This window comes from Lentinula edodes (genome assembly GCF_021015755.1).
Source record: "Lentinula edodes strain Le(Bin) 0899 ss11 chromosome Unknown C8R40scaffold_1, whole genome shotgun sequence".
In the NCBI taxonomy this organism is placed as follows: Eukaryota; Fungi; Basidiomycota; class Agaricomycetes; order Agaricales; family Omphalotaceae; genus Lentinula; species Lentinula edodes.
The window spans coordinates 572,427-588,121 of record NW_025764307.1 but is presented as its reverse complement, the minus strand read 5'-3'; the positions used below and the strand labels follow the sequence as shown (position 1 = coordinate 588,121).

General features: G+C 47.0%; 9 protein-coding genes and 2 non-coding genes across 11 annotated transcripts; 7 read left to right on the top strand and 4 right to left on the bottom strand.

Moving 5' to 3' along the window:
• Window positions 1-330: 330 nt before the first annotated feature.
• On the top strand, window positions 331-1,503 carry C8R40DRAFT_1032044 (inhibitor of apoptosis-promoting Bax1-domain-containing protein; the record flags this gene model as incomplete). Its single annotated transcript, XM_046223221.1, has 7 exons — window positions 331-396; window positions 445-583; window positions 650-706; window positions 768-868; window positions 927-1,054; window positions 1,109-1,279; window positions 1,350-1,503. 7 exons carry the CDS (start codon window positions 331-333, stop codon window positions 1,501-1,503), a joined length of 816 nt encoding a protein of 271 aa, XP_046092164.1.
• On the top strand, window positions 1,497-2,595 carry C8R40DRAFT_15195 (uncharacterized protein). Its single transcript, XM_046234184.1, has 4 exons — window positions 1,497-1,815; window positions 1,915-2,366; window positions 2,423-2,433; window positions 2,485-2,595. The coding sequence occupies exon 2, from the start codon at window positions 1,917-1,919 to the stop codon at window positions 2,358-2,360; it is 444 nt and encodes a 147-aa protein (XP_046092163.1). The 5' UTR covers window positions 1,497-1,815; window positions 1,915-1,916; the 3' UTR covers window positions 2,361-2,366; window positions 2,423-2,433; window positions 2,485-2,595.
• Window positions 2,596-3,017: 422 nt separating this feature from the next.
• On the bottom strand, window positions 3,018-3,099 carry C8R40DRAFT_t4. Its single transcript has one exon. It is a non-coding gene; the product is annotated as a tRNA-Gly (tRNA).
• A 555-nt stretch (window positions 3,100-3,654) lies between these two features.
• C8R40DRAFT_1076385 (P-loop containing nucleoside triphosphate hydrolase protein) lies at window positions 3,655-7,013 on the bottom strand. The gene is made up of 7 exons (XM_046226925.1): window positions 6,839-7,013; window positions 6,635-6,778; window positions 6,066-6,582; window positions 5,849-5,950; window positions 5,638-5,755; window positions 5,391-5,538; window positions 3,655-5,269 (listed from the first exon to the last, which is right to left on the bottom strand). The coding sequence occupies exons 3-7, from the start codon at window positions 6,540-6,542 to the stop codon at window positions 3,676-3,678; spliced, it is 2,439 nt and encodes an 812-aa protein (XP_046092162.1). The 5' UTR covers window positions 6,543-6,582; window positions 6,635-6,778; window positions 6,839-7,013; the 3' UTR covers window positions 3,655-3,675.
• Window positions 6,940-7,024, top strand: C8R40DRAFT_t20. The gene has a single exon. It is a non-coding gene; the product is annotated as a tRNA-Gly (tRNA).
• C8R40DRAFT_1076381 (uncharacterized protein) lies at window positions 7,007-8,334 on the top strand. Its single transcript, XM_046226924.1, has 3 exons — window positions 7,007-7,399; window positions 7,458-7,553; window positions 7,616-8,334. Exons 1-3 carry the CDS (start codon window positions 7,198-7,200, stop codon window positions 8,164-8,166), a joined length of 849 nt encoding a protein of 282 aa, XP_046092161.1. The 5' UTR covers window positions 7,007-7,197; the 3' UTR covers window positions 8,167-8,334.
• A 175-nt stretch (window positions 8,335-8,509) lies between these two features.
• Window positions 8,510-9,195, top strand: C8R40DRAFT_1164484 (uncharacterized protein; the record flags this gene model as incomplete). The annotated part of the gene is made up of 4 exons (XM_046230509.1): window positions 8,510-8,625; window positions 8,708-8,798; window positions 8,850-9,041; window positions 9,091-9,195. The coding sequence occupies 4 exons, from the start codon at window positions 8,510-8,512 to the stop codon at window positions 9,193-9,195; spliced, it is 504 nt and encodes a 167-aa protein (XP_046092160.1).
• A 529-nt stretch (window positions 9,196-9,724) lies between these two features.
• On the top strand, window positions 9,725-10,738 carry C8R40DRAFT_15109 (uncharacterized protein). Its single transcript, XM_046234180.1, has one exon. The coding sequence runs from the start codon at window positions 9,877-9,879 to the stop codon at window positions 10,603-10,605; it is 729 nt and encodes a 242-aa protein (XP_046092159.1). The 5' UTR covers window positions 9,725-9,876; the 3' UTR covers window positions 10,606-10,738.
• Window positions 10,658-11,354, bottom strand: C8R40DRAFT_1064820 (uncharacterized protein; the record flags this gene model as incomplete). Its single annotated transcript, XM_046225587.1, has 2 exons — window positions 10,658-11,098; window positions 11,283-11,354. The coding sequence occupies 2 exons, from the start codon at window positions 11,352-11,354 to the stop codon at window positions 10,658-10,660; spliced, it is 513 nt and encodes a 170-aa protein (XP_046092158.1).
• A 498-nt stretch (window positions 11,355-11,852) lies between these two features.
• Window positions 11,853-13,671, top strand: C8R40DRAFT_1031915 (Arginase/deacetylase; the record flags this gene model as incomplete). The annotated part of the gene is made up of 12 exons (XM_046223212.1): window positions 11,853-12,142; window positions 12,195-12,318; window positions 12,370-12,506; window positions 12,560-12,581; window positions 12,637-12,708; window positions 12,779-12,913; window positions 12,971-13,104; window positions 13,163-13,182; window positions 13,243-13,263; window positions 13,318-13,396; window positions 13,454-13,494; window positions 13,556-13,671. 12 exons carry the CDS (start codon window positions 11,853-11,855, stop codon window positions 13,669-13,671), a joined length of 1,191 nt encoding a protein of 396 aa, XP_046092157.1.
• Window positions 13,672-13,864: 193 nt separating this feature from the next.
• On the bottom strand, window positions 13,865-15,542 carry C8R40DRAFT_1032492 (SUR7/PalI family-domain-containing protein; the record flags this gene model as incomplete). Its single annotated transcript, XM_046223265.1, has 3 exons — window positions 13,865-14,241; window positions 14,298-15,272; window positions 15,326-15,542. 3 exons carry the CDS (start codon window positions 15,540-15,542, stop codon window positions 13,865-13,867), a joined length of 1,569 nt encoding a protein of 522 aa, XP_046092156.1.
• Between the last annotated feature and the right edge of the window lie 153 nt (window positions 15,543-15,695).

Genomic DNA, 15,695 nt, shown 5'->3' with positions numbered 1-15,695 from the left:
GAACTTGCTCGAACTTTCAGGTGGCCTTGCCGTTGTATGACGCAAGATCGGCAACTCAGATAAAGTACATAAGCGCCGTGCAGATTCTTTACTCTTCCTTGCACTTTCTTCCGTCCCGACAACGCCATGCAGCGGTTGTCTTTTCTCCCATCTCGAACCCTGGCTTCTACTCTCTCATTCCGCCTTTTCACCGAACAGCCTCTGCAACGAAGAACTTTCAGTCTATTTCGCTCAAATGCTGTCAAATTTGATGGAGCTACTGCTAAAACCAAAAACCCAAGGGATACATTAAGCTTCTTCAACAACTTAAAATCATCATCCCGAACGTATATGCAGAATGCGCCGCTTGTTCAGCAAGGTCAGCCGATAACTTGGCAGAGAATGGCATTGACTGCGGTGCGTTTGTTAATTTGACTGCTGATTCATGGGTTCAAATCACTTCAGGCGGGTGTCGCTGGCGCTGTGGTGGTCATTGATGGGTTTTTGAACCGAGAAACGAGGGATGGGTTGTCTACTGGAGAACAAGCTTTATTACATGACACTTTCAAGTATACTGGCGGCGGTCTTGTACTCACAGCATTAGGTTCGTCGAACAAAATCCGTTTTTCTTGAGTTTGTTAGCTCATTGCTCTATTCTTAATCATTCAAGCCGCTCGTTCCATGTTCAAATCCGGACTTGCCTTCAGAATAATGACCGCTAACCCTTGTGCGTTTTCGTTAGTATACATCGTTTAGTACTGTTCATGCCGAAACTTGACACTGTGTAGGGCTGGTTCTCGGTGTAAGTCTCGTCGGTAGTATCGGGACTATGATGGGAACATTTTATACACCTCCGGAGAAGACAGTGCAGAAGCATTTACTTTGGCTGGTTGGTAGACTTTCTTCTACCCTCAGAAGCTCACACGTAACTTATTTCTTCGTTTCAGGGTTTCAACGCTTGTCAAGCCGCTACCCTCAGCCCTCTGTTCCTCTTTAGCCCAGCTATCCTGTCTCGCGCGGCTCTATACACAGTCGGTATTGTTGGGTCGTTATCGTACGTCGGTGCTACTGCGAAGTATGTATTTTATCACAAATTGTATAGCCTATCTTGATACTGACGACGATACAGAAACGATACATTTTTGAATTTAGGCGGGCCTCTTCTCGCTGGTGTCACCGTAGTCGCTCTTGCATCTCTCGCACCTATGGCTCTTCCCCTCGGTGTCCGAAGTCTGGCAGTAACCGAAGCCCTTTCGCTCTATGGTGGGCTTGCTGTGTTTGGAGGTTTTGTTTTGTATGAGTAAGTGGCCTAAAATTTCGTTTGACTCTCACTCTTGCTGATGATAACCCGAATCATTTGACAATGACAGCACGCAGAAGATCTTGCACCACGCTCGATTATCAGAACAAGGGCTCATGAAAGCAGACGCTATAAACGAGTCGATTGGGTTGGAATTAGATATGATCAACATCTTCATTCGCCTGGTACAGATTCTTGCTATGCAAGGGAATAATAGGAAGTGATGAGGTGAGATGGAGGCTGTCTATCTCAATTTTGGTTTTGTTATGGTGTATTACAAGTAACTATGTATCATAATAAATGTATGCCAACTCTCCGCCGTCGTGAATATATTTACTTCTGGCGTCGGGTGTGAAAGAACTCAGACTCTCACCAAGTTTCATTACCTTTTCTTGACCAGTAGACGCGGAAACCGTTCCTCCATGTGGGCGTAGTGAGGTTTCGTCTCCTGGTGGGCTCTACCTCCAAGCTCCTCCAGACTACTTGACCGGTACTCAGTAGAACACAAGTGCAGAACGGGCGCAAAATTAAAAAATGTGTGTGTAATAAGCGCCGAAATCCTCTTCTTCATTCCAGGTTACTCATCATAGTATGTAACTGCGAATTGTTTATTCTCTCATTAATTCTTTATACAGCTATGGCCTCACGCTACCTGTTGGATTGCACGCGCGTTAAACCTTTCTTTGCACGTACAATCTCTACCTCCCCGACACGCCTGCTCCTCCAGTCTTCTCCTTCATCGACCTCACCGCCTCCACCAAACCCACCATTTGCCACGACCTCCGAAGAGCTTCCACAACCGACGATGACAACCCATTACAAAATAACCCTACACCGCTCCGCCATCTCTCTCGGCTCCCGCATCAAAGACACCCTTACCTCCCTCGGTATACACAGAAGATTCCAGACAGTGTATCATAGACATACACCCGAAGCCGCAGGAAAGATTTTGAAGGTTAAAGAGCTCGTGCAGGTGGAGAATGTCCCTGGGTGGATGGTCAAAACAAAGGAGGAAATGACGAAAGAGAGGCAGGCGAAGAGAGGGTATAAGGTTGTTGGAGAAAGGAGAGGTGTTATATAGGCATTGGTAAGGGTTATACTTGTTTGAACATCAGCGGGAGATTCAGCTAATCCACCCATTAGTTTGTTATTAGGTGTCGGGAATCCATCCAACTTTGCAGCCCATGGTTCTAACGAGCAGCTAGTGTCCCCCAATTTTAATATCCTGTAGGGAATAATCTATGAGCAAGGAGATTCCAGCGTATGATTCTGAATGCCTGAATCTTTACTTCCTTTCATTTTGACCTTGAATAATGACATCTTCCGAAAAAAACAAGCCTTTGCCGTGCGCTCAAGTTTACCAGAACCGTTCAAGCGTCAAAGAGTGACAACGACAACCCCACAATCGTACCAGAACTTTCCCCTCATACAACCTGTAGGTAGATCATCTTGAAATGCTTCCTCCGGTTCTGTTTCTGCTCATCACCTTCTCTATCAATTGCCCTCTTAGTTTCTTGAAATCTTCCCTTGACCCGCGCTTCAAAATATATGGTCTCCTTCGAGCAGTAGCTTCAAAGATACTTTCACCTCGCTCGGCATTCACTAGAGGTTCCGAAGATCGAATCACGTATGAAGTCAGTAGATTGAGGACTGAAAAAAAAGGTGGGATTTACATATGTCCTCCGTAGTGAAAAAAAATAATATCCAGCAACCAAAAATCAGCATACGGAAGCCATTATGCATTAAGAGGGAATCGAACCCCCGGCGGGTCGAATACAACACAATGGCAACGACCCAGGTTACCACTACCCCATTAATGCATGTACTGTGATTGCTAAAAAGGTTAGTCATCTATAACAGAACTGCCTAAAGTCCTTGTGCATCAATTCCTGCTACCTCTTTAGATGTTGAAGGGTTTTGTAGTTGTATATCACTTTTTGATCATTATTTTGGCAGTAAGTAGTGATCCTGTTGACATCAAGCAGGCCATCTGCAAAACATGGATATTCGGCTAAGGGCTGAGAGCAGATCCCAGCAGATCCCAGCAGATCCCAGTACCGAAAGCACTGAGAGCAGGCTGCTCTGAGTGCTTTCACTGCTGGGAAATGCTTTCAACTGCTTTCGGATCCTTAGCCGAATATCCAGGTTTTGCAGATGAGCTAATGTTTCAACTGTCAAGCTGAAAATCCCAGTCGAAGTTGCTTATGAACTGTCTGTAAAAAATAATCTCCAGAATTATGCAAGGGGAACCTAGCGAACGAAATAAGATCAATGGACCACTGTCTATACATGTAGAAAGCACTTGGCAAGCAAGAGAATAATGATTTCTTTGACAACTTCACTCTATCAATGTTATGTAGACCAGAAAAGATATTTATGAAGTGGTTAGAACATAGCTATGTTAGTGAGCCATTACCCCCATTCCCCTCCCCCTCATTTTCAACTCTCCCGACTCTTGCAGGAAGCACTGGAAGCCCACTCATCTTCGACCTCAAGATTTCATACTTCCTCCTTTGGGCCAAGCTAACACTGGGATAGACCTTTTCTTGTGCTTGGATGAAATCAGTGTCTTGGACGAATACGGTCGGGGTTGTCACCGGCTCGGTAGCTTGCGTATCTAGCACTCCCTTCATTCCCAAATTGTTCAACAAACCCAATGTTCTCTTCAATGCGATGACACCAGCTTCTCGCACCAATGCTTTGAGATCTGCTCCGCTGTACCCATCGCATTTCCCCCCTCTGATGAAGTCCTCTATGAATCCCAGCGCTCGTTCCCTGGACCCTCCTGAACCCAGTCCCTCTCCAGCAGTGATATCGGCCTCATCTAACCTATGAGCTCCAGAGATGTTACCGCCCACCTCCAGCGGCACCCCCCTAACCAATGTCCTAACGATCTCCACCCTCTCCTCCCCAGTCGGCAGATCCACATATAACAACTTATCTAACCTCCCTGGTCTGACCATCGCAGGATCAATCATATCCGGTCTATTCGTTGCGGCGATTACGTATACAGCCTTCCTTGCATTGTGTGAGTCGAGACCATCGAGTTCCGTTAGGAGGGTATTAACCACTCGTGCAGAGGATTCCGATAAGGAATCGTCCCTCCGAGGAACCAGAGCATCAAGCTCGTCGAAGAATACGATACAAGGGGAGGAAGCGCGTGCGCGGGAGAACAATTGACGCACGGCGCGTTCGGATTCACCAACATATTTGTTCAAAAGTTCCGGGCCTTTAACGCTGATGAAATTTGCTCGACTCTCATTAGCTACCGCCTTTGCTAGCAACGTCTTCCCGCACCCTGGTGGACCCCAGAGCAGAACCCCACAGGCAGCGTCGATCCCCACCCCGCGGAAGAGGTCGGGATATTTTATAGGCTGAACCACAGCCATATTCAGCTCCTCCCGGAGGTTATGGAGAGCTCCGACATCGGACCAGGTGACGTCGGGGACTGTAGCGAACCCTTCGCGTTTGGAGGAAGGTTGAATTTGGGTGAGGGCGAGGTGGAAGTCGGAGGAGGTTATGCATAATGGAGAGAGTTGGGAGGGGGTCAAGGGGGTAGGGTGGGCGTTGAGGAAGAGAGCGATGGGTCCGAAGGTTGAAGGGAAGGAGATATTGGATTTCGAAGATGAAGATAAGGATGATGATTCTGGTTCTGGCTGCGAGGCGACGGCATCTCCCCCTTCAACTAGCTGATCAATATCGATCTGCATCATGACCTCGTTAGACTCGTCAGTTGACATCTCTACCTCAGCCGTTGCTACTTCCTCCCCTTCCTCCACGACAGTCGTTATGACAGGGAGTGCAACGTCCGGGATACCATTTAGCGGTATATCCCCCAACTGTTTGAAAATCCTTTTCACAGCGTTAATTCCCGCCGCAGCCGTGAGCGACGATAAATCCGCGCCTACATATCCTGGTGTGGCTTTAGCTAGAGCGGTGAAGTCGAAGTTACCTTCAAGTCGGAGTTTGGAAGAGAGGACCCGGAGAATTCTGAATGTCAGAGGTGGAATTAACGATACGTCCTTGAAGCAACAAGGAAGAGAAAAGGTGGTAGAAAGAACGAGCGAGGAAGGAAAAATAGAGAGGGAGGCTGGAAGATGTCGTTGCTTACTTTTCCCTAGCTTCATCGTCAGGTACACCCATACTTATCTCATGGTCGAACCTCCCTGCTCGCCTCAACGCAGCATCTAACGAATCCGGTCGGTTTGTTGCACCGATTACTATGACAGGTTTGTGCTCGGTTTTCTCCCAGGATAGTTCTTGAGTGAAGAAGAGGCGTGAGCAATAATTTCAGGTAGGCATGAGAAGATACGAGAAAGGACTGTAAGGCAGGGAAATATCGAGATTGACAAACGTACCATCCATGCAAGTAAGGAACTGAGCCACGATCCTCCGTTCCATTTCTCTCTGGGCACTTTCACGTTTGGGAGTGACGGCGTCAATTTCGTCGATGAACAATAGACTTGGTGCGAGGCGCTATACAGTAGAAACGACTGTTAGCCAGAAAGAAAAGGAAACGCGGGGAGGGAGTATGAAGGACACAGAATGGCTCAAGGAAGGAAGGTTCACCTTGGCTTCTTCGAACGCATCCCTAAGTGTCTTCTCTGACTCTCCCGACATCCCAGAGACTATCGACGGTGCGGAGATATTGATGAATGGTACACCTAACTCCTGATAACCAGACCAAACTATTCATCAGCACGAGCCCAGCCACGGATTAGCGGAAAACGAAACGGAAACGGATAGAGAAGAGGAACAGGAAGGAGATTAGAGAGGAAGAACGCACCCCAGCCATGGCACCCGCTAACATCGTCTTACCACACCCTGGTGGACCATGTAACAGTACGCCTCTCGGAGGTTGTATACCGGTATGCAAGTAGATTTCTGGATGACACAATGGCATAGCGATATATTCAAGCATTTTCTCGATACAAGCATCGACACCACCCAGATCAGAGAGTCGAGTAGAGGGAGGAGTGTAATCTTTAGATGTGGTTTTCGCGGTTGTGGAAACCTTTTGTCGTTTACTTTCGGAGTCGGTTGTTCGTGATGAACGAATCTTGCGTTTTCCGTTAACAATCAGGGGAACAGCACCATCTTCAGGAGCTTCCACCAGAGTTGAGATTGTTTGATTCGCACTCTGATTGGCTGGGGGTTCCTCCGTTGTAGGAGTCGTCGTAGTCGAAGGAGTAGCATTCAGACTCGAATTATTCAGGTTGATTTTGGTACTTTTCATGTTATTCCTTTTCCAAAGGCCTTGCATACTTCGATTCAAAGAGTTGTTCGCAACATTTCCACCCTATCTGCCTCCTTCGTAAGCAATTTGACAGACATTCAGCACTTAAAAGAACGCACAGGAGTTTCCATGTTCCTTGGGATTCCTGGATTTCCGTACAGTAGCCTCTCGACAGAATTTCGTTCGAGTAGAAGTGAAAAAGGCTCAAGCGCTTGATAAGATTGTCGAATAAGCGCTGGACGTCAGACTCTGGCTCTCTAAGGCTTTCTTGCAATGGTTTTTCAGTTATTCGCCGAGTCTATGGTACATACATTATATCCAACCTTTTTCTTTCCAGACTACTCGAACAGGATAGAGTGCCGAATTCGCCTGCTTCCAAAAGTCATGCAAGGATAGTAATTGGTGGTTGTACAACTTTAACACAGCATTAATGGGGTAGTGGTAACCTGGGTCGTTGCCATTGCGGTTTCGGATTCGACCCGCCGGGGGTTCGATTCCCCCTTAATGCATTAGAGTTGTCTTTTTTGACATTGGAATGTTCTAGGTTTTTCTTGTCGTCGCTGGGGCAGTGTAAGGAATGTAAAGATGAGGGCAGTGCCCTCCTATAATTGGCGCCAGACATCTCCCCCAATTCCCCACTTTACCATTTCCCATTGTGAACATCCAGTGATATCTCTTGACCATGACGGCCATCTCTAATCTCGCAAACTCGCAATCCTCTCCTCCTCAACCATCACCAGAATCCAGATCTAACGGTTTCCCACCTGGCTACTTCATAATCCGTTCACTAGCAACAGGACGACTACTCGACGTCGCTGGTGATTACGCAGAGGATGGAACAGAGATCATTCTATGGCCGGAGAAGGAAAGTTCATTGGTTGAATGTTAGTAATCGAGTTCTTCAATTGCTGCTGATGCTTATTGCTCTTTTCCTGGATGTAGCTCGAAGAGATCCTCAGGCCAACAACCAAGTTTTCTTCATTGATACATCCGGTGCTTTGTGCTCTAGGGCTTCGGGACATGCTATCGATATTGAAGGTGCAAATACCCCCTATCTAATTCATTCAATGAACTGACGAGTGTCTTCCAAATCCTCACAGATAACCACCTCGTCCTCCGACACCGTCGTCCTATCTCACTCCCATTTCCCAATCGCTACGCCCATCCCCTGCCTAAATTCACCTACACTCCTCTCACCGGTGAAATTCACGTCGAGTTTGACTGCGATCCAACTTATCCGCTTTTCTCCGCCAACGCTTCCTGGAAAGACAATACGTATATACTCACCTCCGTCCCCCTCCGAAAACCGAAATCTTTCATTGACGATGCCTCGGAATTCATAACGTCTAATTTTGCTTCCCCTCTAGTGTCGTTCTTCCAAGGCGGCACAGACACCCATGCGACGCCGGAGCAAGTAGCTAGCAGCGGCGTTGAATTAGCAGAAGACGAAGTTTTAGAGGAAGATCGAGGAGAAGAAGCAGAAGTAGATGATTCACTTGATTTAAAGAGGGATGTGAAGATGTTGACGATAGCGAAACGAAATCCAGCGGATGATCACACTGACTGGAATCTTACAGAGAAAGCCAAATTGAGAAGAAAGTTCGAGTGTGTTCCCTTGAGAGCGGTGAACAGGCGTACGGGTGGTATCTAATCGAGGTTGGTGGATGGAATTTTGGAAAGTTGTAAACTTATGTATCATTATCTACAGTATGTATTTTATTTCCTACCGTAACATGTACAATACGCACTGTACAACTGTACGAAGAGTTATTGTCATACCCGGGTGATACATAGTACATAGGCCCGGGGCGGTTGGCCCGTTGGGTGTCAATTTCGCTCAAAACGGAAGGTATGAGAATGCTCACATAAGCTTTTGATGGATCTACGGATTTCTCTTCGAAGCCCCTATAACCCTCTATCTTACACTCTTACAGCAGTCAGCTAACAACACTCACTCTTGTTAGCAGTTTCCTAGCCGCACGCATAATCAAATAATGGATGTCAACGGAACAAATGACAACCTTGAAACCACAAATTTAGAAAGGCGAAACACTCAAGCTCTCTATCCCGGAGACCCTCAACTTGACAATATGGTTGTTCTTTTCGCAAAGTATGTTGATGATACTTTACACCTCGCATCCTTCGTTTTTTCTCACTGTCCTGTTTTCTTTATCTCCTGTTTGTTTCGACAGTAACGAATTTAGCCCATCGCAAGGCACCCAGCTCGATACTGAACGTAGGGATTCGCGTACCGTGGAAGAAAAGAACGACCTTCTTCGTTGGGTGAGTATCTTACCCTCACTCTGATGCCGTTTCTATAACCTTCTTGTCTAGGCCAAGGAATTTGATGCATCTCATCCTTATATTTCCCGGGAGGAGCTCGCACGACGACGGCAGGCTTCTAGCGGCAGTCTTCAAAGTTCGGCCTACCCCTCGCGTTCGTCTCGCACATCGCAAGGCCTCCAGCTTTTCGATACCGAACGCCGAAATGATGTGCTTATAGAGAAGGGCGACCTTCTTCGTTGGGTGAGTACTTTACCCCTATCCGCAAGCTGTTTATGACCCCCTTGTCTAGGCAGAGGAATTTGATGCATCTCATCCTTATATTCCGCGGGAGGAGCTCGAACGACGACGGAAAGCTAAGGAGGAAGAACGTGCCAAGACACAAGCTTCCTTTTAACGGTCACCGTTGTTGCATGGTTGAAACGCGTCTCCTTTCATGTAATTTTGTTCACAAGCCTGCGCTAGGAGATGCGAACATTCAAGAATGACTGGTTCAAAGCATCACATCCATCTTGAGTTCAATCATTGTAGTTGCCGGTATCGCGGGACAGTCTAGATTGTTGAGTGCTACTAGATGTACTGTAAGTACAGTACGTAACAGACTCTAGAAAAAGAAAAGGTCCATCTTCACGAATCGTCCCAAACTAGATGACTCCCTACACCTCCCCGGAGTCTGTCAGTGATTGTGCGACAGAGGATTTCAAGACGTGGACAAGTAGCGTGGACAGTGGCAACAGACACTTTCTGTAATCCAAGACGGATATTATCTTTTCATACAGGCACACTCGGGACAGGCTGACCGCCTGAGACGCCAGAAAACACTCTAGGAAGTTGAATAAAGGGATCTGTCAAGACTGAAATGTGAATTCATATTCACAGATGAATCAGTCAATATGTGCAGGATATGAATAGAGGAGATCCCAGACTCCCGTTGCGGGTGCCGGGAAACCGGCAATGCTACATACTGACAATTAATCCAGAACTGATCTACTAACATGATACGGTGATGTTGTAGCCGCCTCTCATTTACCTCTGAGCTAGAGGAAATGTAGATGATATTGTTCTTTTCCTTTTCCTTATGGGTACTTTTCGTTTATTTCCTATCCTTTATCCCAGTCATTCTTTTATAACCTGTATTCGGGTGACCGCTACCCTTCTTGCATGGTTCACTAGCTACCCTGTTTGCCTAACGGTACAGGCAGCCACCACTACCACTACCGTCGATGATGCAGATTCCAGTGCTTTCACGTTCATTTCGGCTTGGAACGCTATAACCCCTTCAGACCCATGCGATGGGTGTGCTACGAAATTAGATTCAACCCAGGTTCTGGACGGGACTTGGCATGATGGATCGGTAGCTGGGAGTACAGCGTCATTCAAGTTTGAAGGTACGATTTTCGACGAATTTCTATTTTCTTGTGGACAGTTTAGCCAAGCTCACTCGGTATACAACCCAACTTATCACTTATCAGGTTCCGGTGTAACACTCTACGGTGTGACCAATGCCGACCAAACGTGCGCCTTAACATTCGTGCTAGACGGTGGTTCTCCAGTCAATCTCGACCTCTCGTCAATCCCTCAATCTCCCACCAAAGTATACAATTATCAGTTTTTCAGTGCATCCGGGCTTGCGAGTGGTTCTCATACTCTTTCGTGGACTATCGAAACTAGTGTCTCTAATGCTGTTGCATTGATTGACTACGCGATAGTCACTTCCGATGTTGCGAGTTCCTCCACCTCGACTACTTCGAGTAGTGGCTCAGAGAGTAGTCAAAGTCAAGCCGGCACCTCGACGTCATCTACGTAAACTAGTTCGTTTTTCGACACGTCGTTTCTCCCACTTATGTGTTTCACAGGTCTCAAGTATCCTCTTTTCCCTCTTCCACACAGATCAACCCGATTTCCGGAACATCTTTATCCACGAGCAGCAACCTATCACCAACCACAACCAATGGTCCTTCCACTACCGCCACTAACACTAGCACGTCCTCATCTATTACATCTAATTCTGGTTCCACAGTTTTATCCTCCATCATCCTCATCACAATCGGAACATCCGTGGAAACCTCCACTATGATATCACAACCGAGCCGAACAACCTCAGGACAAGTGTCCACTAATACCAGTGCTGCAATACTCGCTTCCCAGAAATCTAAACCCGCAGCTGCGACAATTGTTGGTGCGGTTCTAGGGAGTGTTATCGGTCTGGCGTTGGTTGCTGTTATAGTTTTCTTACTCGCACGGCGAAGGAGGAAGTCAAAGCAGGCTCCGAGTTCGATTCCAGGGCTCGAGAGTTTTCGCTTCGATCATAGTGAGTATTTTCATTTTCCATCGTGAATTGGTTTCACCTCGAAATCATAGATTTGGATAGGCAACTGCCGCTAGAAAAAGGTGCACGACGAGAAATACTTTCAAGTATAACCAGTAGTGCAATTCATGTGACTCCCGCAAGTCTACATTCAGGACCGCCTGCGTTACTCTTACCTGTTCGAGGTCAAGTCCGAGACCCTGGTAAGTTTTTACAGAGTCGCTAAAATCCAGTCCAGCGTAATGCATGCTTATCTCGCGTATCCATCAGAAGAATCTCCATCCGAGTCTAGTTCGCCCCATCCTCAACCAGAAGTCCATAATACCAATACTGCCAATACTACAAACTCAACCAACAGTCCCAACGAACCTCTGCCTCCCAGTGAACCTATCCGACAAATGGAACAGCGGATTTATATGCTTGAACAAATGCTTAGACATGCAGATCATGCTGAACTAGCACTTTACGCGGGTTCTCCTCCTCCATATTGATCGATTTATCAAAAATTTGTTCTTTCTTTGTGATCATACATAGTATCTCCAATTAGGGTCCATATACACGGGCATATACTCCCTCTAGGCTTGTAAATACTTACTGTTGAAAAATGTTCCGATGTCGCGTGGTACAACGGTTGCTTCTAGATCTACTTAAGATACCATTTTGTACATACCAGAATTATACCATGCTTCGAACCCATGACGCAGCTTACACTGAGCCTCTTCGAATTTGCTCTCACCGGTCCCACCATGTCGCATTCTACATCCTTGTTGATACTCGGGGTTCTGTTATTTTCTGTAACCTCTATTGCCCATGATCACTCTCCGGAGCAAAACGCCTTCAAATTAGAGAAATTTCAAGAATCTTTGAAAGAATCCACTTGGTTGGAGAAGTATGGTCCTCAGATTGACCAATCGTTTTCGGGCCCTCTATCTTTCAGTCATTTACCATACACAAGGTGTCTAGAGAACGAAGAGACAAAATTCGACATTGCTATTTTGGGCATGCCTTTCGACACTGCTGTAACCTACAGACCAGGGTTCGGACAATTGATTGTTATCTTGTCGCTGCGACTCACGCTCGGATACTAGAGCGAGATTTGGTCCATATGCTATACGTTCGGGAAGTCGAAGGCAAAGAGAAGCTAGAGGGTATACATTGTCTTGGGCGAAGGATCCTTTCGCCGAAGGTGTGAAGATAATTGACTGCGGGGATGTGGGTCTCCCAAGTCCATATTGACGATGACTTAAGTAACCTTACTTGTAGGTACCTGTGAACCCTTTTGACAATGCTCTTGCGATTGACCAAATGGAGGTGGCGTACTCTACATTACTGAGGAGGGCCCTTGCTACGCCTGAAAGAGCAAAGGGTACTATGCTAAACCCTCATCCACGTATCATAAGGTAAGCGAGCCTGTCAACCTTCGACGAGTACGTTGATCGAGATATCGTGTCAGTCTAGGAGGTGATCATACTATCGTGAGTCGTTGACGGGTTCATAGACCTCATTGAGATTGCTGAAATATTTGCATAGGTGCTCCCAATTCTTCGTGCCTTGAACAAGGTCCATGGTCCCATCTCTGTAATACATTTTGATGCTCACCTGGTAACTCTGCGATAAACAGTGCTACATACACCGACTTTCGTTAACTAATATCCCTCGATGATAATGACAGGATACTTGGCGCAGTTACCCCGGAGCAGTAACGAATCAGTCTCGAGTGACGCATGGCACTTTCTTTGCAGTCGCGCAAGAGGAAGGCCTAATCTCTAACACGAGTATACATGCTGGTATTCGATGCAAGCTTGAAGTGAGTCTGCTACTTTTCAGTACCCTTACCCCAATCATTCTCAACCTTAAATCTCAGGGGGAGGAAGACCTTGAAAATGATGAGAGCGTAGGTTTCCAACTCATCTCAGGAGACGATATCGACGATTTGGGCATTCCTGAAATCATCCGGCTCATACGCAAGAGAATTGGTGATAGCCCCGTGTATCTGAGGTCTGTGATACTTCTGAGTTTTGATGCTCTGCTCAACGTACGCCCTTATCACCGTTAGTTTGGATATCGATGTGATAGGTCCGTGTATGAGAATCATCATGAACAGCTTGCACCAACTAATGCTAACCATTTTTCTAGATCCAGGACTAGCACCTGCCAGTTAAGCTCATCGCTAGTATACTTGAAAAAACATGAAATCTAAAATCTTCATAGCTGGTACACCTGAAGCTGGAGGTTGGACGACCCGAGAATTGAAGCGCATTCTTCGCGGACTGGCTGGCCTGAATTTGGTGTACGTGAAGTCTGAATTGCCCTTTTGATACATACTGATAGTGATACTGTACTGCAGAGGCGCTGACATTGTGGAAGTGGCGCCTGCGTATGACAACGGTGAGTTTCTCATGTTTGTGCCACATACATTCATCTGGGACTGATAAATCCTGAAATTCAGCCGAGATTACTGGCATTGCAGCTGCAGATTTGGTGCACGATTTCCTAATGATGTTCTTGTCCGACCATCCTCCCACAAAACGCAAGGCCAGAGGGGATCCAAGAGACGAGTTGTAGCTTTTCGCGAGATCTCTTGCCATTAGGTGTCGAAGCTGACGCACGTCAACTGTTGAAACAATACAAAGAGGGCACCTTTCATAATGCAACATCGTAACTGCGTATACAGGAAAGATAGCGTAAGATAAATACTGATAGCAATTGTCCATGAGTAAAAAGACTCAAATAAGTTTATGTCCGAGATCAAAGTTGTTCAGCTTTTACCCCATGAACCGGTTACTTGACCAGTTCCTGCATCGTACATAGGTGGGCTATCCTCGTATTGTTGTGGCGATGTTGTACGTTGTGGTCCTGGGATAGCCCCAGGCAATGATGTCGAAGGAGTACCAGTGGAGTAAGGAACATATCCTGCTGTCGGGGGATGCTCTGGTAACGCAGGGACGGAGCCCGAGCGTTCTGGGAGTGGCGGTACAGAATTTGCGCCGTATCCAGTGGCATAACTGCGATCAGGAGCTGTGTTAGCATAGTAGGCGGGCTGGTTGTAGTTTGGTTGATTCGCGCCATATGGGTCGGTCTGGGGCTGTTCATATTGTGAATAACCACTGGGGTACTGCTCGTGTGCGGAATGGTCTGAAGACATACGTTAACAGATTTATTCAAAGGCTGGCAAAGAGCGTAAAACTTACAAGTGGTGCCGCCAGCTGTGTGACCGTAATTTTGGGCTGATGCAGCCGATGAAGCACGATCATGAGCAAATGCGGGTGCAAGGAATTGGCTATTGTTAGACGGAGAGGTGATACGAGAAGGCCCATTGCTGTATGCAGAAGGTGCATAGTTGGAAGGCGCATAAGTATGCGAACTACCTTGCCTTTGCGGGTTTGGTTGAGGAGGGTAGGAATTGGGCGCCATAGCAGCAGCAGTGTAATTGTCGCGGGTAGGATTGTAATATTCGTCCACGGCGCGGGTGCCTACTGGAGCCTGAACGTAGCCTCCGCCTGTGTAACTAGCGCCTGGAGTTGTTTGCCTGCCGTATCCAGGCTGAGTAGTAGGAAGAGGGCTGCGATCTTCATAGGGTTCGGCGTAAACATTATCGCCGTCAACTCGAGCGGTAAGAGGTTGAGTCTCCGAGAATGCAGGCAACCCAACCTCTTTCTGATGAGCCTTCCTGTCAGCTTCGGCCTTGACCGCATCCATTCTCATCTGCTCGGCATAGTCGTTGTATCCGTTACCAGCAGCGGGAACGGGTGCCCTTTCACTATCCTTGTTCCAGTCCTTGTTTCGTGGACTACGGTTGCTAATACAACAACGCCCAAGAGTGTACATGCATCCACTGAAGAACAGGAGTACCCACGCAGCTAATGTAAGCCATATGGCGTTCCCCATGCTGGCACTCCCTACGGAGTTGATACGAGATTTTGCGGTGAAGAAAAGAGCGAGATCAAAGATGAAAGCCAAGAGTGCAACAGCAGCCGCGAAGCCTGACACACAGGTGCTACAGCAACTCATAGACATCTCACGAACATGGGCAAGAAGACCGAATACAGCAGAGCCAGCCGCAAGCGCAAGAGCGACGATATGAAGAACGAGTGCATATGTAATCCATTTGACTGCAACCTGTGGAATCTGAAAGGAAGTATCATCTCCTACAAGGCTGTTTATGTCTATCCCCAACTATCAGAAGGATTTTATTTGTGTAAGCAGGTCTATCACACACCGAGCTCGTATCCAACAGAAGGACTTGAGCAGGTTGTACCATTCGACAACTCAAGACAATATCCTAGAGTTCCAAAGGTGATTGAGCCATCGGTTGTACTAGCTTTGAGAAAGTAAACCGATTTGAAGTAAGGAACGCAGAAGGAGACAATGGCAAGCAATACCGTTGCCGTTAAGGTGCAGATGAATCCTGGGGTAGCTGGTCGAATACAGCCCATGGATGAAAGAGAAAAAGAGGGATTTGCACAGAGGGCCTTTCCGAAGGCGATGTCGATTACCCCGGCCCGGCGCCAGTGAGATCATTGGCACTGTTTTCCTTTGGGCATCGAATTTCGAAAGAGCTTCTGTAATTTCCTATCTTATGCTCAAGG